Raw genomic sequence first — 23,335 nt, 5'->3', positions numbered from 1 at the left:
TCACCTATAGTAGTTGGGTTTGAAGGGCCCATACTTTTGGAGGCCCAGGTACTTGGCCTGTTCGTCAGTCAACTCTGTGAGGTGTGCGTCAAATGTTGGTAGATGGAGGCCCGCCACATATTCATCTGAAACGCATTTAGTCAATAAACAATTCTCCAACAATTCCCCCCATCCACTCTATGGATGTGTTTTCACTAGTACATGGTCATTTATTCACTAGAATATGGACAGGTATTCACTAGTAAAAGGTCATTTGTTCACTGGTATATGGACTTGTATTCACTAGAACAGGGATTCCCAAACTGTGGCGCCCTCTAGGGGGTGCGTGACATGAAAAGGCTAATGGTGGCGCTATAGAGCACCGAAGTCCTGACGTGACTCGTTCATCCCCAGGTTTGCGGAAGTAATTTCTCTATGGAGAATAACATTGGGTCATCTTAGAATCGTCTCATATAAGAATTGTGGTCCAAAAATAAACACCACGTGTCGGCGTTATTGTCAGGGAGGAGGTTCTGTATCGTTTATGATAGTCAGTCACTTATATTTGATACAGTCTGTTTCTGGCGAAAATGTAACTAATTCGGCGGAAGTAACATTAGCGTTTTCTCACCGTCAGTTGATGCTTCATATCCATAAGAGTCAACACGCCGGGGTCATTTGTTTATTTTTGGAACACAGTTCTTATTTGACGCGATATTAAATACGTCTATGGGATTCAGAACGGGGGTGGAAAACTGCGAACCAGGTAGACAAACAAAGGATGTGTAAATGACGTCAGACTTCGGCGGTCTATGGTGTTATTTTAATATATGAACATATATGCCAATATATGGCAAGTATATGCAGAATATATGCTGCATATATGCCATATTCAGGTTCATATATGTGCATATATGTGGATATATAGAAAATATATGTCCACAGATCTGCCACATATGGATATATATATGTACATATATGTAGAGAGTAGAGACAAATATGCAGGCGGACAAATTTCAGTGTGAACTGAAAATAAAGTATTATCGTATCGTATCGTATCGTATCGTATATTTCCAGGGGTAACAGGGTCATGGCAGGGTGCATGGCAAAATAAGTTTGGGAACCGCTGCACTAGAATAATGGTCATTTATTCACTAGTATATGGCCGTGTTTTCCAAAATGTCAGATAACTGCTCCTCTCATGTTTTCTCATTTCTCTGTCCTTACCTACCTTTCTCTCTTCAGTCTCCTGTTCCAGTAAAGAAGGAATGCCAAAACATAATCCCCCAAAAATGAAAACAGTTTTTGTCTCTAAAGTTTTTGTCTCTCACGTTGCTTCCTTACCCATCTTTTTGGGCAGCAGGTAGACATCCTGTTTGTAGCGGCCCTCAGGGGCGTTGTACAGCTCTATCAAAGCCAGAGCCTGATGGGACCACAGAGGAAACCACAGGTCACCTCATTAAAGTGGTAAACGTGTCATTTTTATGTGATTTTTATGCCAAAGCATAAATCATGCAGAGAAACTACTAGCAGCCATGTTATATCTCCTTAACTTCTATAGAATATTACAACCCACTCTCAATGTTACACAAGGCTCATAAAAAGTATAAAAATAGATGCTTTCAGTAATGCTGCAGAGTTTGACCTGTTAAAGATCTGCTGATACCTGTGTGGTAGCGGTGATAGAGAGGACAAATGTGGGCACCGTGGAGCAGCTTAGATTCAGCAGACGACCCTGACAGACAAATCAATGGCAATTCAGTTCACACATACATTTAAAGCACTTATCAAGTCACACCTGCACACCAAAACCTTTTGGAAAATGTTAATTATTTCTATTATTTATCTCCTATAGTTTTTGCCGTCATTGCCTTTAATATTCTAGAGTCTGATTCTTAATGGTTCTACTGTATTTCTAACAGCTGTTTCAACAACATATAATATAATGTATGTAACATTATATTATATAAATAAAAAATAATGAAACATATTGGAAGATTGCGAGTGAGTCTCAGTACTTCACAAAGATATCTGAAGGTGATAAAGTGTCTTGGTATTGTGTGTTACTATACTGTATTTATGGTTGTTGTCACCTCTGCCAGGAGGATTATTCTCTTGCCATCAGGCCAGATAACGTGGTCCACCTGAGACCTCACACGCTCCCATGTCAACTCTGGGGTCCGCAGGCTTGCCTGAGGGAGAGGAATATTCAATTAATATACACACACACACACACACACACACACACACACACACACACACACACACACACACACACACACACACACACACACACACACACACACACACACACACACACACACACACAATATGTTCATCATACCACATCAATCTCAGTGTTGGAGTGTCCCATGTTGCAGACAATGCAGCCATTCTTCATTCTGTCCAGGGACTCTCGGCTCACCACGTTTTTATTCCCTGATGAGAAACAGAATCAGTCTGTGACCAGACACAATTTCACACACGTGCATGGTCGCGCGTGCAGTGCACGCACACACACACACACACACGCACGAATGCGTGCACACACGCACGCACGCACGCACACACACACACACGTGCGTGCGTGCATGCGTGCGTAAGTGCGTGCGTGCGTGCGTAAGTGCAAGTGTGTGTGGTTGTTCAGCTAGTCCTCCGGGAAAATGGGATACACCTGTTCACTGTTATCTGTTCTAATTAGCTCTGTCCTATATTTTGCTGGTGTAAGACAGGAGCCCATGAAGTGAACCTGCCAGGACACCACCCACCAGGCCTGGTTGCAGGACTGTAAGGGACCGCAAGGTAAATCAGGAACTCTGTTATGTTATGTGGACCAGCAAAGGAGGGACCCAAAAGGGCATAGCAGTGGCAGCCATTTTGTGGTGCCACAGATCAAAAGCCCATTAATTTTTCTTTTCTTTTTTGATCTGTGGCACCACAAGTTAGTCAAGCTAGTATTTTAATTTAAAACCACCTTCGTCCCGATGAATTATTTTGGGCATGTCTTTATAGACGAAGAATTTCAAAAGTAACAAAATGGCAAATTAACATAATTGAAAATAGCAGCTCACAAACCTGCCACATCACAATATATTATTGCTAGCTTATAGATCTGCTGTTTTTGCTATTTTTGAAATGGAGCTAAAAAGGTCAAACTGGCCCACCTATCATTTATCTCCTCGAGAGTTTTATTTAAGTTTGACACGTTTGTGATGAGAGAAATAAAATACAGTTCGCTATAGTGTCTTTCTGTGTTCTTCCAATCCAAAAGGGCTGCACCTCTCATATTCCGTGTTGGTTATTTTATGTAACTAGAGGTTCGAGCCGCTACGTGGCCCTCACACAGATGTCGCACTGCCGATCTGACCGATATGTCTGAGTCATAGTGTCGGGGGATTTCTCCGAGTCGTTGTACCTGTCTGTTTGTGCCCATAATATATGGAGATCTCTGTACGTATCTGTCTGTCTACCGGTGTCCCTTTTATGCCCATATATAGAGATCACTGATGTCATTAGTATATGCCCATACCCTGTATATTGGCATGCCCATCCATGAGCATATAGGTTGGATCGGCGGTTCTGGACAACTGGATATCCATATGCGCATATATGGACATAGGCCTATCAGCCGGATCGAGCACCGCTCTCTCTCTCGAGTCCTTGCCGATGCGCGAGCCGAGATTGAAGTCGGTCGGTCCCATGTATGCACGAGTCACGACCATATATGCACATACAGTAGTGGTCGGATCTGTGGCTCTGGCAAACCGGATCTCCATATATACTGTAACCTATATACGGGCATATCGGGTTTGGCCGTGGTCGTGGCCGTGGTCCTGCCTATACCGTATATACAAACTCTCCAAAAACTGCAGGTCTGCTGCTACTCTTATTTCTCTTAAAACACAAATAAAGACCTTTCTGTTTTCAGCTGCTTTGATTGAGTTACTTTTCTTTTTGTCTCCGCCGGAGGCGGAGAGTATGTTTTCGCTTCGTCCCGCCGTGTGTTCACCTCCCTCCTAGCCAAGCTAACATTGGTCAAGCTCCACGTGACACGTGTCAATATGTTGACACCAATGCCTTTGATTGGCTAGAGGGACGCATGACGAAATAAAATCCTATAAATAGGTGTGTCACTTCAAAAAGCCATTTATGTTTTTGAAGTGAGGTAAGACAGGATCAATCAGTCTTGATTGGAACAGTACCTTCCAGTACAAATCACCCGTCCGTGCGTGTGTGTGTCCCTCTGAGAACACCTAACATTGGTCAAGCAAAGGCGCAGAAGGCCAAAGCTAAGAAAGCATACTCATCTACAACAGTAACACAGAAGAGGACTATAGACTGCTGAAACTGTTCAAGACAATGAAGATGAAGAAGACAGACAAGCATTTGAACAAACCAGTCAATTACGACGACTCCCATATGACACATTGCTTCAAGAAGAACATTTTTTAGATGCAGACACTACATATTCAGTCGCCCCTGCAGAACACCAAAAACCACGCGCATTCTACCAAGACGACCCGTTCTACCAAGACGACCCGTGCTATTAAAATAGCACGGGTCTGCTGGCGGAGACTTGTGCTCTGAGGAGCACATTTTCTAGTTTCTTTTTCTTTCTCTTCTGCACTGAAATTGTATCTGTTATTTTTACTTATATTGTTTTATGCATCCTAATGTCATTGTTTAATTGTGTTTCCTTAGCTTGATGTTCTGTGTAAAGCACATTGCATTTCCTTGTTGTTGAAATGTGCTATACATAGAAGACTGCCATGCCTTCCTTTGCCTACGCCTATGGGCGTATGGGGTTTGTTAATGGTTATATGTCTGAACCAGAGGGACATGGCCGTGGTCTGACGGACGGCTGGTCCTCCCTTAAGCCAATTTAAATATATAGGAGGATGTTAGTAAGAAAAAATACAACTTGCACTAAAATTTTCTTTTGGACACTATTTTATATAGGCTAATGGCTGCAGTAGAGCAATCTCACCTGTACAGGTAATGATCACATCCGCCTGTCTGATAACTTCACTCAGCTTGACTAGTCTGAGGCCATCCATGCTGGGGAGATGCAGGGGGGGAGGCAGTTGCAGAAATATTTCAAGTATGTTATGAGACAGTATCATGATACTTTGTTATAAAGGAAGCAAATTTGAGCCTGCAATAGCGGCCTGAAGTCATATGTCATACCAGGCCTGAAGGGCACAGATGGGATCCACTTCTGTGATGTATACAATTGCACCCAGTGCCCTTAGGGCAACACAGCAGCCCTTGCCAACCTACAGACAGGGGGGTGGAGGGGTGTGAGCAGTAAAATTCGATACACAATAAGATACCAAAAACACCTCAAAGGTCCTCTCACAAAAAATTCATACCCATCCAGTATAGACTCTCTGCAGCAGTACAGGTTGTCAAACTTCTGTTTGGTCACTGAGTCGTTGACGTTCATGGCTGGAACAGCTAATTTCCCTGCCTTTGACAGCTGATACAGCCTGAAAATTCAAAGAGATATGCATGTAGAATAGAAAAATCACACCCTGTGTGAAGTGGGCGGTGTCTTCCCAGCTAACCACAATACTTAATGGAGTAACCAATGATGTACAAAAAATAAATAACTATATAACTAAATAACTATAAATATATTTATATTCTGGAATACCCTTTGATCTTACCATTATCATTTTATCCTTTTGCTTTTCCTTTTTTCGGTTCTTCTTTACGTTTCTCACCAAGTCTCGTCTCTTACATTTATGGATTATGTTGGTAACTGTGTTCTTAGAAATCTTAGGTTTGCCTGAAATTCTTCTGTAACCTTGGACAGATCTATGCTTTGTCACAATTCCATCTTTAACCTTTTCTGATATATGCTTTGATCTTAAAGAGCCACTTCTAGGAAGACTTTCTATTTTCTTCTCAATATCGGTTTTCCCTTTTCTCATTTCAGCCATAGTGATCTTTGACTTATACTTTACTGTTCTCACGAAATGGACAGTATCTAAGTAATATACTGGTGTTACATCACAGTGGTTTTAGATTAGTTTCGTCATATGTATCACTAGCCAATCACAGCATGTGTCTTGCTAGCTAATCACAATACTGAATGGAGTCGATCAATCATGTACAAAAGATAAATACATTTATTGAAACACTCTTTATGAAGGACAAAACTTAAAACTTAAAAAACTAACTTAAAAAAAACCAATTTATGGTTTTTTTTAAAGTTATGGTTGCTTATATAGGGCTATGCACATGTGTCATGTGACACTGGCCAATCACAGTCCTGAATAGATTGTGATTGGCCAATCACAGCGCAGGATAATTGTACAAATTTCCAAACCTCACTTTTAGGGGCGGTTTCACTGCCCAAGATATTTGTACATTTTTCCAAATCTCACTTATAGGGGCGGTTTCACCGCCCAAAAATAGAAAATCACAATATACAATCTTTGAGATGGAATTATGCAGAGACATTGAAAGTGGATGGCATCCCATAAGTTAGAAATGCAGAACCAAAAAAAGAAGCTTCCTAAAGGACCATTCTTGTAGTTTTGCATGTTTTAGCACATAATGTACAGTACAGTGCAATGGTGGTACATTACTGCCCACCATTGTCCAAAGCATACCATAGTTATTTTTAGATTTTCAAATGTTTTTCCTACCTTCCAGGCAGCCTTTAGTTTTCAGTGATTTCAGTATGGTATGAAAACCACGAAACAGACGTTTCTCCGATGAACATGTAACATGTGTATGACGTCTAATAAAACAAATTCAAGTCATCCGTCCCCTTCTCAAGAAGCCCACCCTGGACCCGGGGGTTCTAGCTAATTACATAGGCCTATTTCCAACCTCACCTTCATGTCCAAGGTGTTAGAGGTTGCTTCTCGGCTCCAAGACCATCTCAACCACAACAACCTTTTTGAGACATTTCAATCAGGGTTTCGTTCAGCCCACAGTACTGAAACAGCTCTGCTGAGGGTGACAAACGACCTGCTAATGACAGCCGATGAAGGATCACCATCACTTCTCATCCTCCTTGACCTAACCGCTGCATTTGACACGGTGGATCATTCTATCCTCCTGGAGCATCTACACACCACCATTGGACTGTCAGACTCTGCACTCAAGTGCATGGTCAATCCTACCTTTCTGATAGGACTGAATATGTCTCACTAGGAGGGTGCAAGTCCAAACTGCTCCCTGTCCACTGTGGTGTCCCGCAGGGGTCGGTTCTCGGCCCCCTCCTCTTCATTATTTACATGTTACCCCTTGGTCGTGTTATCAGCAGACATGGAATGTCTTTCCACTGCTATGCTGATGAAACCCAGCTGTACATTAAAACTGCCCGCAGCCCCTCTGAAGCCATGTCATGTCTCACCACCGGTCTTGAGGAGATAAAGGCATGGATGAGCAACAACTTCCTTCAGTTATACAATAACAAAACTGAAGCTCTCCTTGTTGGCACACCACACCAGGTTCAGTCATGCCCCATATCTCATCTCACCTTCGACGGTCAGGTCAACCCCTTCTCTTCCTCAGTCACAAACTTGGGTGTTAAGTTCGATCCTCACCTGACTTTCAATGGCCATACAAAGCATCTGTGCAAAACCGCATTCTATCGTCTCAAAAACATGTCCAAACTCCGGCCCCTTCTAACCCTGTCAGATGCAGAGAAGCTTGTCCATGCCTTTACACTCTTCATTGGGATTCCTGGCAAGAGTATTCAGAAGCTGCAATACATCCACATAACACCCATCCTATTCTCACTGCACTGGCTCCCGGTTTCAGCCAGGATCGACTACAAGGTCCTGCTAATCACTCATAACTGCATAAACGGACATGCCCCTCTCTACCTACAGAAACGAATTAAGCCTCCACAAACTTCCACCCACACCCTCAGATCTGCAAACAGATTCCTCCTCGATGTCCCTAGTACCAATCTACGCACCATGGGGGACTGGGCCTTCTGGTCGGCATCATCGCGCCTGTGGAACAGCCTTCCTATTGATTTGAGCGCACCGCAGACCCTGGACTCTTTTAAAACAGGCCTAAAAACGTTTTTATTTCGGAAGGCTTTTTCGTGTTAAATTGTTGTGTAACCACATTTGTTTTTAAACCCTGCTTTTAACCTTCTAAGATTGATGATGTGTTTTTACCATGTAGCACTCTGGGAATCCCTGTGAATGGAAAGTGCAATACAAATACAATTTATTATCATTATTATTAATTGACTCTCTAGCCACATAAGGAACTTGAACCAACCTATGGACCCCTGTGACACTTTCTTCCACAATGCCTTTAATCTTCTTGAATAGATTGGGGTACTTCTTGTACAGCCAATGCGTCAGGTCTCCACCGTCATCAAGAATCTGAGAAGGTCAGGGAATTAATAAAAAAAAGATTTAAGTAAGTTATTCACATCTGTGAGGACCAGCTGAGCCTGGTTGGTTGACAAACTCCAGAGACTATTATAGACTGTGTCCTTGAGTATGCCGAGTGCTGGATCTTAAGTTAGTGTGTCAGGTCATAATTCTTTACAATTGAGTTGTAAAGCACAGTCCACACCAATGATTTGCAATGCAACTAATTGCAACTGCAACCGCTTGCAACCATGCAATTACATTATGCCCAAACTGTGCCCATGCACCTGCAATTGGTCAATTCAAACTGCAGCAATTTCTTGCAACTGGTTGCACGTTACAACTATAGTTGCGTTGGTGTGGACTTCTTTTCAAATACTGTGAATATTGCAGATTTTCCATGCGTCACATTTTGGGCTTGTAGATCGGCTATTTTTGCTATTTGCCATATGAATGGCTTAAGTGGTTACAAAAATGTCCCCCCCACAATTTCTGCATGTCAGAGTACCATGTTAGGCTGCCAGTCCTCTTGGTTGACACAGCGATCGATGCACCACCAGAAGTCCTCCTCTGATTCTCCCTTCCATGCGAAGACTGATATCCCTGAGACGGAGTGAGGGGATCATCATAAAATATGGGTGAAAGAGATAAATGGGAGGGATGTGATGATAATAAGGGGCAGTGAGGAGACATCCTCACCTCCCTCCACCAGGGCAGCAGCCACAGGGTTCTGGGTGGAGTAGATGTTACACGCGGCCCAGCGACACTGGGCCCCCAGAATAGACAGAGTCTCTATCAGCACCTATGTCAACACATAAGCATATAAACGTGAATCATCTGATGCTCATACTTTTTCTTTTAAATCACAATGTTATTTTAAATCAGAACAATGTCTGAGGGGCTTTACAATGGGCTTTACTGATATACAATGGATGGTGTGTCAGTAAAGCCTGTAGGATTAATCAAAACTTCAGCCACCCCAACCACAGACTGTTTCAGCTGCTACCGTTTAAGGGCAGCTTTTCCACCAGGCAACCAGGCTTAGGAACAATGGACACTAATGGCCTGTTGCCTGTCTGCCTGTTAAACACACATGCACGCACGCATGCATGCATGCACATTGCGCACACACACACACACACACACACACACACACACACACACACACACACACACACACACACACACACACACACACACACACACACACACACACACACACACACACACACACACACACACACACACACACACACACAATTTTCCATTTGTGTACTGTATGTTTGTATGTTGTATATTTGTACTTGTATATTGTAGCCTATGAATTGAATACCAAGGCCCTCATTGGAAACAAGTCCGCAAGGACTTTTATGAACGGACCTGTTAGACAAAGTATTTTTAAATGTAACTGTGCTGTTTTACATTTTTTGCCTAATAAAATATTCAATCAATCAATCAATCAATCAATATTATTCAATCAATCAATTGTCACTCAACATAATGTTTCTGTTTTTGTTGTTACCTGCCTACTACAGTTGTAACCTCGCATCACCAAGCTTTCAGCAGTACCTTTCTAGGGACTTCGGATGTAAAGCATTCTTGGTAAACTCGGTCATGTTTACATCTTATTTTTATACTGATTGTAGTGTCTAAAGTCCTATACTTTTAGGCACTACTGGTTGCCGACAGCAAGGGTTGTTTCGACGTGTGCTCAAAAGACTGAAGTCCAAACCGTCCGTAAAGTTCATAAATAAACGCTTTATTCTTAGTAGCTTTCGTGCCAATCACTTCCAACATACAAATAATAAATACAATTAAACAAACAGTTTAACGTACGGTGGCTAAATAAACAGCCCCCCTAAACACAGTCAAAAAAACGTTTGCCACCCATCAGCAACACCTGCCCTTGATTACTGACAGGGTTAAATACCCGGTAACCCTGGCAACCTTGGCCTTGACCAAGCCCTGCGGTGACATCATCAATTTAGAAACAAAATGTTCATTAATGTGCTCTGTCCCTATAAAATAAATAAAACACCCAGGTTTCAGTTCCACTGTGGTTAGGTGAATGTTGGCATGTGCATATGTCCCAATGTGCATACTGTATATATGCACATGCATTAGACTTACTGCTGTCTGTGCAGTGATGTGTGTACAGCCAACCACTTTGGATCCAGCCAGCGGCTTCTCTCCCTCAGCTCTTTTCCTCAGGACCATTAGAGCTGGCATCTCTATATTATATATATATATATATATATCACACACAGTCACAAAGCACTGTTAAGGTCTATGTTCTATATTGAGGTTGCATATTATATGCACAAATGTTCTTAACACAAATACACAGTAAGCTAATGCTTAATTTATACTCTTTAAGGTCTCTAACCTTGCTCTGCGATTTCTATCTCCCTGCGTCCAAAGTGGGCCTGTTTGATGCTTTTGGTGCAAAAGTCGGAGTGGCCCTTGGAGTTCCTCTGCTGTCTCTCCCTGGGTGAAGACTCATCCTCAGAGCTGTCACTGTTCGCTGTGCCACAGAGAACCAGTCACATGGTAACGTTAGGCTTCATGAAATGGAAACAAGCGGTTGACATGATTAATACAGCCTGAAAATAATTCTAGGTTGAAATGTCGTCCTCGCAGAGAGATGTCGGAATGTTTCAAGAGTGCAAATTGGTTGTGTTTTCAATCTCTATTTTTACAGTATCTCCGGGCCAGGCTGAAGGCTGTGGACGGAGATGATTGTTTTCTACCATGCGTGTGTTTGTGCGTGTGTCTGTTCACAGGTAATCTCGCAAACTACTGACGCCTTCGGTTAAAGCCCAAGTCTCACACACCAATGGTGTACTGGACACAGAGAGGGAGGGAGAGGGAGAGATGCAGTTTGATGTTACTGCGTCAGACTGTGTGAGCAATATTATTGGGGCATTCCTCCTGGTGGAGATTTTTACTACACTGAGCATCCATTTCTTTTGGATCAGACTCCATGGTGGGTCTGAATACGTTTCTTTTCTCCGCCTTTGATGTCTGCATAAATGATGGCAGTGATCAGCAGATTGGAGAAAGGCTCAGAGGACCGATTTAAGACTAAATTAAACAGAATAAATTCTTCAGAGGACTTTTCATTTTAATTAAAGTTTGGCAGAAGGACAAATCTTTGAGACTAATCCTTGAGGCCTGTGTTCTCATGCTGTTGGGATAAGATCCAGTTCCAACTAAATAGTGGGCTACATCAACGACGTGACCAGACTTAAAGTGTGTGTGTTGGTCTGTGGTTTGTGTGCATATGTTTGTGTGTGCGCAGCGTGTGTGCACAGTGTGTGTGCGCATGGGGTGCACACGCTTTGTCTGTGGTTTTGCGTGTCTGCACACGGCATGTGTGTGTGTGTGTGTGTGTGTGTGTGTGTGTGTGTGTGTGTGTGTGTGTGTGTGTGTGTGTGTGTGTGTGTGTGTGTGTGTGTGTGTGTGTGTGTGTGTGTGTGTGTGTGTGTGTGTGTGTGTGTGTGTGTGTGTGTGTGTGTGTGTGTGTGTGGACTGTAATACCTGAGCTATAGCTGTCTGTGGAGGACTGGGAAATGGAGCGAGACAAAGAACGGCGGCCAATCTTGCCGGGGCGCTTGTTGAACTCCTGCTTCTGTTCAGTGAACTGTATTTGCTGCGGGGAGAAGGAACAGATCATATAAGACACATCCATTTTTCATGACAAAACATATAACAGACTAAGTCCAAATGACATGGGCAAGAATAACAGATCACCAATAAGAGATAGTTATTCCATTCGCTAATGACAGAATAACACAACGACACACAAACCAAAATTAATTTAACTATGAAAGCAGATATATACATTATGTTTCGAACATTAGCATAATATGCAGGTTTGTACATGTTATCTTGAAACATTAGCATCATACTGTAAGTGAAAAAAGTAGCAGCAGGTTCCATGTTTCTTATAGTAAGGTACTGTTCCAAAGACCATTAACATGTTCAGAGTTATATTAAGGATTTGACCATGTATGCATATTTAATATTCCTTATACGAGTGACACAAGTAGGCTAACTAAGTACATTTACTCAAATACTGTACTTTACTGTACAATTTACTTGTACAGTAAAGGTACTTTTACTTTACTTGACTATCTTTGATAGTTTCTACTCCACTGCTAATGTAGTGTAATGTAGTGTATAACAAAGTACAACAAATGTTGTACTTTGTTATACACTACATTAATTAACAGCTTTAGTTACTGATGACCTTGTAGAATTAGATTATTAATACACATAATAATACATTATTACGTATTATTATAGGCTAAGCTACCCAACAGCACACAAAGTAATTAAAATCAGCTCCACATGTATCAGCTGCAACATTAAAAGTTACAGTATGAACACATTAATGCATTACTAATTACAATTCAATACCATGATTGCATAATGGATACTTTTTACTTGGTACTGTAACTGTATTGTAGGTCAAAACTATTGTACTTTTACTAAATTAAAGGTTTTACTTGCAAACAGAGTATTTCTACATTATGGCATTGCTACTTTACTTTTACTCAGTAAACACTATAATTATTACAGATCCTGTATGATTCCTTTCCCCTGTAGTTCCTTACCCCTCCTTCTATCTGTTTGTATCTCCCCATCCAATCGGGGGGTTGGAAAGCTGGAGTGCTACAGGAGGGATCCCACTTAGCCATGCTCACTCGCTGCTCACACTTTGTTTGCCTGTGTTTCAAGTTTCACTTTACAGACTGAGTACCCTAACATGTTCCTCCCAAACTCTCCTCCTGTTTTCATTCTCCACACACACACACGCACGCACGCACGCACGCACGCACGCACGCACGCACGCACGCACGCACGCACGCACGCACGCACGCACACACACACACACACACACACACACACACACACACACACACACACACACACACACACACACACACACACACACACACACACACACACACACGCACGCACGCACAGGCACGCGCACACGCACACGCACACTCGCGCACACTCACGCACGCACACACGAGGGGATTTTAGGGCTATGGGGCTGAGATGAGATGTCTGCAATTGAGCTGGCAGCTCCTGAAAGGATTAGCCAATATAGTTCTGAAAGTCTACTCCTATAAGTCTTTAGTGCTGTATTCTTAAGTGCAGGCTTGCTCTATTTCAAACTCCATCACTAATATGAATTCCAACCCATTTTAACTCCGTCATGTCTACTTTTAACAACCACATTATCCATAAGGGAAAGACAGTATGAGGGTAACGCTACACTTTGAAGACACTTTTTTATGCAAGGCAGCTGCTTAAGTGGTTCGTTACAGACAGTATGAGGGTGGTCAGGCCCTATAACTCTTTGAACATCTTACGGCTTCTGCTATGGGTCCTCTTGGGTGGGTCACTGCGTCTGTACAGATGTCAGATGGTTTAGTGGGAAAGCAAAGGTAGTAGTAACCGATGTCTAGAATATAAATTGATTCATGACAACTACAAAACACACTCAAACCCAAAATGTATCTTATGTGAGTTTTCAACCAATAATATGATAATTAATTATCTGCAAGACAAAGCTCTCATGGTCACAGCCTCTGTCCCTTCTCCAGTTTGTCCATGAGATTTCTCCCCCATGCCCATTTGCCCTGAGTTCTCTCCTACCGCCCTCCCTGTTTGCCCTGAGTGAACTCAGTTCATCTCACCTGTGGTTGCCAGCTGAGCCTGGTCTGGCTGACAAGCCTAGAGACTATAAAGACTGTGTTGAAGTGGTCTTATGTAGTCTTATGTTTGGATGTTATATCTCAGTTCACAGATGTTTGCATATATGAGTGTCATGTTCTAGTGCATTGTTCTCCGACTCCTTGTAATGTTTATCTGTAGTTCTACATTTGTCAAGTAAAGTCTTCACCTAGTGTTATTCAAGTCTCCTGAGTTCCTTTATTGGAGTTGAGTCCCTGCATTTGGATCCTGTTCATGACAGTAAACAGTCAATAATTTAAATACATTTAATCAATTCCGAATAAGTTAAATTAAGTTTCTCAGTGAAAGTATGAACAAAACATTTCATTTCCCCCCATTGACTCCCACTATATAAAAAGTTTTTTTAGTAAAATATAAATGTATATCTGCAGTATGTTGTCAGTTAAACAGCTGAACATTGTAAAGTTTTAACTGCATTTCCTTAGCTCACTGTATGTGGAAGTAGTAGTTACTGTCACAAAAAGTGGGCAAAAGGAAGAGGGTGCCCACTGCTAGCCCTCTAATGACTTTCATTCCAGTCACATTAGCGAATTAAGGGGAGAAAAGTGTAACACTCACCAAGGCTTAAGTGAATGATCACTCATGCAAAATTTGGACACTTGCTGTCCACTTACTTCCTCATTAGAGGCAATTAAATTTGAGATGTATGTAATAGTTTCTAATGAGGATCTCGGTGGACTAGTGTCCCTTGAATTTATTTCTGTGACTTTGCTCTTATTCAGCTGCATCCAGTAAGTTAAACCATGGGGAAATTACATTAGTATGGTCAGAAAGTCCTCTGACAAGGGTATTTTGGTCAAGGCCCCTGAATGAACCTAGTCCCGGGTCTGTGTCTGTGTCTCTTTCTTCACTGCCTATCAATGTAAAGTAGAATAAAGATCTTAATGTTTTTTTGACCAAACAGACCAATCTCATTAAACACACGCACACAAATGCTGCCTCCAACACTTGTTCTTAGCTCCTTTGTTCTCTAACACCTGTGGGAACAAAAAAATGCTGTACAGTCGAGCACAATCATCCTTATTGTTGTTGTTTTTTTTTTCTTTCTTTCTTTTCTTCTGTAGCTGACTAACCTCTGTGATTTGGCTGCAACTCGATTCTACGTATTAAAACACACTGGAGCCCAAAGGCTAGTATGACCTTGGACGACCCACGCTGCCAACAGCAAATTCCATGTGGTTATTATACCCAGGATAGGCTGACTGTGTAAGTATTCAGGCCACTTTCTTTTTGCAGATTCACTGACATTAATGGCTGAATATAATAGTAAATGTTACAATTAAATACACCACCTCAGCACGAGGGTTTTCCCCTACAGTCTACTCTGCACAAAAGAGTACGCTCATCAAAAGTGTTGGCTGTGAGAGTTGAAACAAGATTGCATTTTAATCTATGTCTTCCCAAGACATGAAGTCCTCAAATTAATTGTCTGGGGTTTCGTTCCATTGACGAGGCAGCTGCTTAATCATTACCAGAGGGGACCAAGCCACAGTACAGTCCAGTGTAAAAAGTTAACTTAATGATGACATAACTAACTCTAACAGGGCTATGAAATTAGCTTCTTTAACCTTAGCTAGCCACTGTAAAGTACAATGAAGGCAGTAATTCTTCTCATGTAGGTCGTTGTGGTCGTATGTGTCAAATGCATCCAATATCCGTAGGGAGAGATTAAAACATGTGTTCCCTGGAAAAGTCTTCACGAAACTCAAAAACCTTGGCATCAAAGTAGATTTCAAAAGCAGAGTAGCCATAGTGTATTCAACTCTCTCCTACCTTTCACTCACATCCCCATTATTTTGATGATGGTCACGGCCATACAATGATGTATAAGTTAGCCATCACACTGATCACAGTACACGGTAAAATCGTTACTGTTAATTCATCCAATTGTAATTGTCTGAGAGTGTACAATGGAACCAAATGAACCCGTATGGGTCCATTTGACTCCATTTGTACACTATCAGAGTTAGAGGTACCTTGATGCAGATGGACTGCACTGGCTCCGTGTCCTTTGCTTTGCTCAGGTTCACTAGACTGTACCCCTTCTTCATGGTGGCAGAGACCCTTGCACAGTGGTCACAGTGAGACCCTCCAGTGCTCAAGGCTTTGAATGGGATCGCTCAAGGAGGCGTGCTCTCTCAGGCAATATAGTGACACGCAGGTGACAGGTGTAGAGAATGAATGAATGGCACAGAGGCACATGACGTCAAGGATTAAAGAGAGGCTTTGTTTTACAGGAGGGGCTACTGGGAAGATTTGAGAGGAAAGCAAGGTGAAGACTGTGAGAACATTTGTGAGGGAAGGAGGAGCTGGGTGCCATAAAGGTCAAATATTACCAGGGGTCTAGTGCTGAATATGAATGATATCGGAAGTACGCTTTGGTCTCTTTAGCCGCAAGGGTAAACATTAAGACAGCGAAGGCATCTAAATGTGTGAGTGTACGTGTACAGTACTGTACACTTGTGTATGCATGATGGAATGTGTGAAAGGGGGAGGGGGGGCTGCAGGGACTATAAAGTAAAGTATGAAGTGGAAAAATACCTCACCTCACTTTAAACCAAACAAACCCTACCACCATTGACACACACTGGAGCTTGAGCTACTTTTCATCTAGTGAATCAGGAGTCTGAATCTGTGACTCATTGCTCTCGCTGTGTCCACACACAATGACTACATTAACTCACTCACACATTACAAACGTCCATGAGGGAAAAGGTTCCTCTCTGCCATTTTCCCCTCAAACCCTGTTCACTGTGTGTGAACGCCCGGCCATGCTGGTCAAACATTCATGGGGTTGTGCATTCAAGGTGAGATCATTGACAGCATAAGTATTGCAGATTGACGCCTCCAGAAGTCCCTTGTTAAATACTATACAATGCGTGCTTGATTCTGGTGTGCTGGTCTAGAAAGGACAAACTTGCATGTCATTGTCAATGCCCTGCGTGTGTGTGTGTGTGTGTGTGTGTGTGTGTGTGTGTGTGTGTGTGTGTGTGTGTGTGTGTGTGTGTGTGTGTGTGTGTGTGTGTGTGCGTGTGTGTGCGTGCGTGTGTGGGTGTGTGTGTGTGTGTGTGTGTGTGTGTGTGCGTGTGTGCGTGTGTGCGTGTGTGCGTGTGTGCGTGCGTGCGTGTGTGCGTGCGTGCGTGCGTGCGTGCATGCGTGTGCGCGTATGCATATGTGTTGCCATAGATTCTCATTCTCACCATATCAGTCTTCAGAGCTTCAGTAACCAGCTCTTCTCCAGTGCCAGATGCATTTTCCCCGTCTCTCTCTCTGCTCTGATGAGCCGTCTGTCTGGTCTCTGCCGCCAGTAGCATCTTCAGCAGGTTTGGGCCGCATGCTGCTGGCTCCTGTACACTGGAGCTGGTGTCTGAGGTAGGAGCCGCATGTAGCTCTATCGCTATCTCTTCTTCATGCAGCTCGGGGCCCACATCAGGTAATGGCAGCTCATCGTCAGTATTGAAGACCTCCTCCATCTGTTCTGTTCCCTCTGCCATGACTTCAGTAGCTCACACTAACAGACTGCAATCAGAACACTCCTATAAGGTCGGTAAGTAAATTAAGGCAGGTCAAAGCGTACACACACAGTCTTTCCTGTAAAACATACCAGCATCCATGTGGACCCTCTTGGGCCAGTGTTTACCCTAAACAGTAGGGTGCCGTGAGGGAGTCTGACAGTAAGTGCAAAAGTGTAAGTTTTCAAGCTGCATACTAAAGGAATGTTGTCTCTGGCAGGTAATATCAGCTTTTGCCATCAAACAGAATATTCAAACCCTATTTATTTATACTTTGTTGTAAACACACAATGATGCTGGCATTACTTTTTGTCAATGCGATGGATGACATCAAGAAAATGTACAGTAAAGGGTTGTATTGATAACATTCAACCAAATTGCCTCAAGACAAACACTAACAAACTATTTAAATATGAAAATATGCGGCTATTTACACTAAAAGAGGATAACACACTACAAACAAATTCTTATCAGGCCATCTGGTCAAGGCTTAGAGTTGCCTCCTGCTGTTCTTGTGTTGTCTTTGATAACACTGCTGCCAAATCACAATGGGTACGGAGAGGCAAACACAACGCAAACAGTAGGTTACTTTGTAAACAAACAGGGTGCAGTGACATGTTTTTACCATAAACCCCACTAGAATTAATAGCAGTCACGTAATGAGACACATATGAATATTAGTTTGGCAAAGAGATGAAAGCACAATTGGCCTCTAAAAAAGGCTACTTCGTTATCCAAGGAGACAAAGTAATCCTCTTTTTTCCATGAAAAGAGTGTTCTGTTCTATTTCTCCTCCATTCTCTGGCAAGCAGTATGGAGTTCAAATTAAGTCAAGTCAATATTGGTACAGGAGGAGAGGATTCGAATGCTTTACATACAGTAGGCTACACCTTTGTTATGGAACTTTTCCAAACAATATATGAATATTTAGATGGGGAGTAGACATTTTTGAACAGTCTTAAGCCTGTAGGTTAATTCCACTAGGAGGCGTAGTATTATCACAGCTGTCCAGAGGTGAGGTGGTGGTAGTGTGGTAGGGGGTGGGGGGCAGCAGTTGGAGCCAGAAAGGTTGTCCTCTTTTCAAATACTTTGGGGTTGAGGTGAAAGATGCAGCTAAAAACTGTCCCTGGGTGTGTCTATAGATTTCACCTGGGTGGGGGTGGTGGGTAGCTTGGGTGGCTGCCAGGTGATGACAAAGATGAGGACAGAAGCCTGCGTACCTCACCTCTTGCATGCTGCTCATGGGCTGAACATGACTGAGCTGCCCATGGTAACTGGCCCTGAAACGGGAGCTGTTTAGTATGAAAGGGACTTTCATGCCTGGCTAACCCAGCAGCACAAACATGCTGTGACATTCAAGCCAGGACATTTCTGACCATAATATATTGTGCTGAACACTGCATATCAAATAAGTTGTAAACTTTACATTGTGAATACCATGCTAATAATAGGTCATATGTGTGTTTAGCAATTGTTCAGAAACCTGCCTACACATTACGTATAATCAACAATGAGGAATCCAAGCTAATAGAAATTACAGCCTTTAAAGTTAGCATGCTGAAATAAAAGCCTTTGTTCTTGTATTCATAAAAAAACTAAATAATTTTGAAATCTTGTTATCTTTGTAATCCAACTGATGATGTCACTGGTAGGGAGGTTTCTGAACTGTCCAGAGCCCTCCTCTGAGTCACAGACCGAGTAGACAGAAATGAGTGAGGACCAATTATATGAAGATAAGTTGAAAATGGGTGAAGTGATCCTTTAACACTTAATAGACTTTCTGGTATACCTCTGACTCACTGGCAGCGCACGCTTCCTGGCTTTGAGGCCTCTGTTACTCACTCTTCCCAACATAATATCTATTTTTTGTAATCTTCATATTTGTGTTCCTAAAATATAATACCCCATATAATGTTATGTAGCATCATGCAGCAATGACTCAAAGTTTGTCACACAACAGAGAACTAGTCTGATTAGGCAAAAAAATATTTTCCAGCTGCATGTTCCACAAGATCGGAATGGCATTTGCATTAAAATGCATACTGTATTTGGCAAAAGTAAAGTAAGACCTCAAGAGGCGGCTGTTCGTAGCTACAGTGGAGCTACATCAGAAATGTGGACCTCAATGGGGACCTACCACGGGTCACAGACAAAGTCAGAGAGAGAAGGATGAGGCTGACAGGGCACTGCGTCAGGCACCCAGAACTAGAGGCAAGCAAACTGACACTATGGGAGCCAACCCAGGGCCAAGCCAGGAAAGGCAAGAAGCGCACCACCTACGTAGATGCACTGCGGCGCGACAGTTTAGCTAAGAACACTGTAGAGCTCAAGACCCTGATGTTAGATAGGAGAGTGTGGAGGGCAGCGATCCAGGAGTCCTGAGTTAGTGTTGGCTAGACCACACCCTTTCTTTCTTTCTTTCTTTTTCCTTTATTTATTCAGGGAAGCCCATTGAGAGCAAGCTCTCTTTTTCAAGGACGCCCTGAACATATAAAATACATACATAATGAGAAACAATAACAAACATTTGAATCACATTACAATGTCACAGATGCAAATAAACATAGTGTTACATGAAACAGGTGCAGTCACTATGTAGTGTGTCCTCAAGAAGCACCCTGAATGTCTCTATTGAGACCAATCGCACCAGTTTCAGAGAGTCCTGAAGTTTGTTCCATTTGTGTGGAGCATAATACATGAAAGCAATCTTTCCTGCTTGCATTGCATCGCATTGCATCGCAAAGTAAACAAGCTCATCTGTAGCATAGGCTACACCTTTGTTATCATCTGTTTTGTTAACATAGACTCTGCATCTATTAGTCATACCACCCAAGTCTAATCAGGAGCACTTGACCAACACAGGATGCAAAAATTGCATTTAGATGTTAAATATTATTTAATTCTGTGGTCTATTTAATATGTATTCCAAGAAAAGAAAAATCCACAGCGCTGTTTTGATCAGTAACCTCATGACTGACACCTATGCGTTTTGGCATTAGCCAAAACCCTTCATCAAGGTGTGACTCTAGTCTATGTTCAGTTTCAAGCATGCCCTGGCTCTATCTTGTCTTCTGGAATGTTGAGCTGTTATTACACATATCACATATTGTAAAACATCTTTGGTTGGATATGGTCATGTTTACAATTGCTGTGGCAGCAACGAATTCTGCCCCAACCAGGTCATGTACATTTTTTGTGAAACTTTTGATCTGGTTTACTGGAAAAGTGTGCTCCTCGGAGCACAGGTCTCCGCCAGGCCAGGTTGCCTACCCAGGGCCCACAAACTTTGGAAGGCAATAGCCAATTGAAATGGGATCTGAAAAATATGACTCATCACATAATGTGTACCGATTTGTGTGAGTTTTGGACAGAATCTGTAGGAGTAACAAAACAAGACATGACTCAGTCATGTATACCAGCATGCAGAACGGACGCTACGCAGCGCGTATGCAGAGGTGTAAAGTAACATTTACTCAAGTACTTCACTTAAAATTTGTCCTATATATTACTCTGTGTCACAGCGATTTCAACCGACGGCAGGCGTGTATAGTAGCCTTAGAGGCGACAGGCGTGTCTAGTACCATAGCTTGGGAGGATGAGACCGCCCGTTCAGAGTATGGGAAAGTATCCCCATTGGCTTAAAGGACAGCCAATGATCGAAAACATATTGAGAATATGTCGAGAAATGTCTAGTGCTGAGTGTCTTTATAGACCTGCATTGCATGCTGGTAAATATTTTTTTGAAGAAAACGCACTATGGCAGAACAGTTTATCTAGCACAAACAGGGCCTATAAATTACGTCATAATCCAAGGAATCCAGAGTGCCACCACGAGGAGATTTGAGATGGGATGGAGGTTCTTCCTTGGCTCAGTGGGAATTTTCCCAGCAATCGGGCACTGTATTCATGATGTGTGGCATTTTGTGCGAAACGGACCTCCCCCACAAACTAATGGAAGCCAATCATAGTCAATCGAAATTAAATATGAGAAATGTGACAGATACGTCTTGATCACATGACTACAGAGATAGTGTATACCGATTTGTGCGAGGTTTGGACAAAATCTGTAGAAGTAAAAAAAACAATGTGTTTAGCAAAAATCTGTCTCATGTTGGTGCTATAACTGGACAATTTGAAGTCTCATTGGTCAGGGTGTTGCTGAAAACTGTCAAGCTCACCACGCATCCCAATGCAACTCGCTGTGAGCTTGTAGATCTGCTGTTTTCGCCAAACATTGGGATGCTAGCCTTCATTAGTGGTTAGTAGTATGAATTAAACCAGCTTGTGAGGATGGTTCTTTTTAGGAACGAGTACTAATATTACAAAAGTTTTGAATAGTTATTTCAGTTTTAATTGAACAAGTGCTACCAAATCTACATACTGGGGAAAAGTAAGACCTATGTAGCCTACTTATTCCAATGGATTAACTAACGTGCCATTATTTTCAGATGAAGCAAATTCATGTCCATTCAAATCAATATTACATAAGTCTTGTTTCCACTTTTAAGTAACTGGCAAGGTTGAGACATTCATGTATAGAATGTCTCAAGAGTTTGTCATAATTCTGGACACCAAGCATTTAGAATTAGAATAAAAAGCTGACTAATGGATGAGAACCTGCATGCATTGTAGGCCAAAGTACCAAGATTTTAAGAAGTGAAACCTTCACAAGAAAATCCTGAGTGTTAAATGAACACTCAAACTTTTGTTTAGTCATCAAACTTATGTTAGTGTCAGGTTGCACATTGCAAATTAACCCAAATCTTCAGTTTGAGTGAGATTCAGTCCGCTGCCGACACAATTATTTAAATCACAGCTAGTTTACAAATCTGGACAATTAATTACTCATTCACTAAAAAACTATTAATTAGTATCTACATTTCCTGACATGAAACACATGAATGACACAAAGTTTCACATTCTGACATTATTTATTTTTACAGAAAACATAGATACAGAAGATAGAGGGAAGAGGATTATGCATTCGGTCACATTTGACATATTACCGGTATCATAATATCTTAAATAAGAGGTGAGTATATTCGACCAAAGGGTAAACATGTACACACGCACAGACGCACACAAGCGCACACGCGTACACACACACACACACACACACACACACACACACACACACACACACACACACACACACACACACACACACACACACACACACACACACACACACACACACACACTATTTACTGTCATGATTTCCATAGCTGCCAACAGAACCTTTCCATCCCTTTCAAAAAAATGTAACCACTTCCAACCTGTTGTCCCTATTTTGGCCATGTCATATATAGGCAAACGTTTTCAAAATAATAGTTTTTGTATTTTTTAAATGTCAAAAAGTTTCAAAACTTTTCCAAAATCTTTAAAAATAGCTTAAATAGCAGTTATACAAGCTCACAATGTGTCACAATGCAACACTTGTGAGCTTGTAGACTGGCTATGTGGTTTTTAAGTGGTTACGTTTTAAATCTTGTTCTCTTCATACACCCCAAGTTGGCAGATATGGCTTATAAGAGCATATATACATGATGGTGCATGTAGACTCCTCCTTTTAATTCTTACCACTATATGTCAGCTTTCCTTTCTATCCTATACAGTACATGCACTAAAAATGAATTAACCTAGTAACTACTGTACATACATACTGCATGTAATTAATGTACATTTGACAGTTAGTGCAAAAACAGATTCAGCAGACTA

General features: G+C 42.0%; 1 protein-coding gene across 1 annotated transcript; it reads right to left on the bottom strand.

Moving 5' to 3' along the window:
- LOC308091726 (S-adenosylhomocysteine hydrolase-like protein 1) lies at positions 1-17,764 on the bottom strand (the record flags this gene model as incomplete). The annotated part of the gene is made up of 16 exons (XM_080437422.1): positions 17,710-17,764; positions 17,306-17,641; positions 11,874-11,985; positions 10,720-10,857; positions 10,464-10,564; positions 9,033-9,135; positions 8,842-8,936; positions 8,236-8,342; positions 5,303-5,468; positions 5,167-5,255; positions 4,967-5,037; positions 2,324-2,418; positions 2,073-2,171; positions 1,646-1,714; positions 1,324-1,402; positions 1-125 (listed from the first exon to the last, which is right to left on the bottom strand). The coding sequence occupies exons 2-16, from the start codon at positions 17,597-17,599 to the stop codon at positions 1-3; spliced, it is 1,743 nt and encodes a 580-aa protein (XP_080293548.1). The 5' UTR covers positions 17,600-17,641; positions 17,710-17,764.
- Positions 17,765-23,335: the final 5,571 nt, after the last annotated feature.

Source organism: Gymnoscopelus braueri (genome assembly GCF_963280865.1).
Source record: "Gymnoscopelus braueri genome assembly, chromosome: 9".
NCBI lineage: Eukaryota > Metazoa > Chordata > Actinopteri > Myctophiformes > Myctophidae > Gymnoscopelus > Gymnoscopelus braueri.
This window is presented reverse-complemented; position numbering and strand designations above follow the sequence as displayed.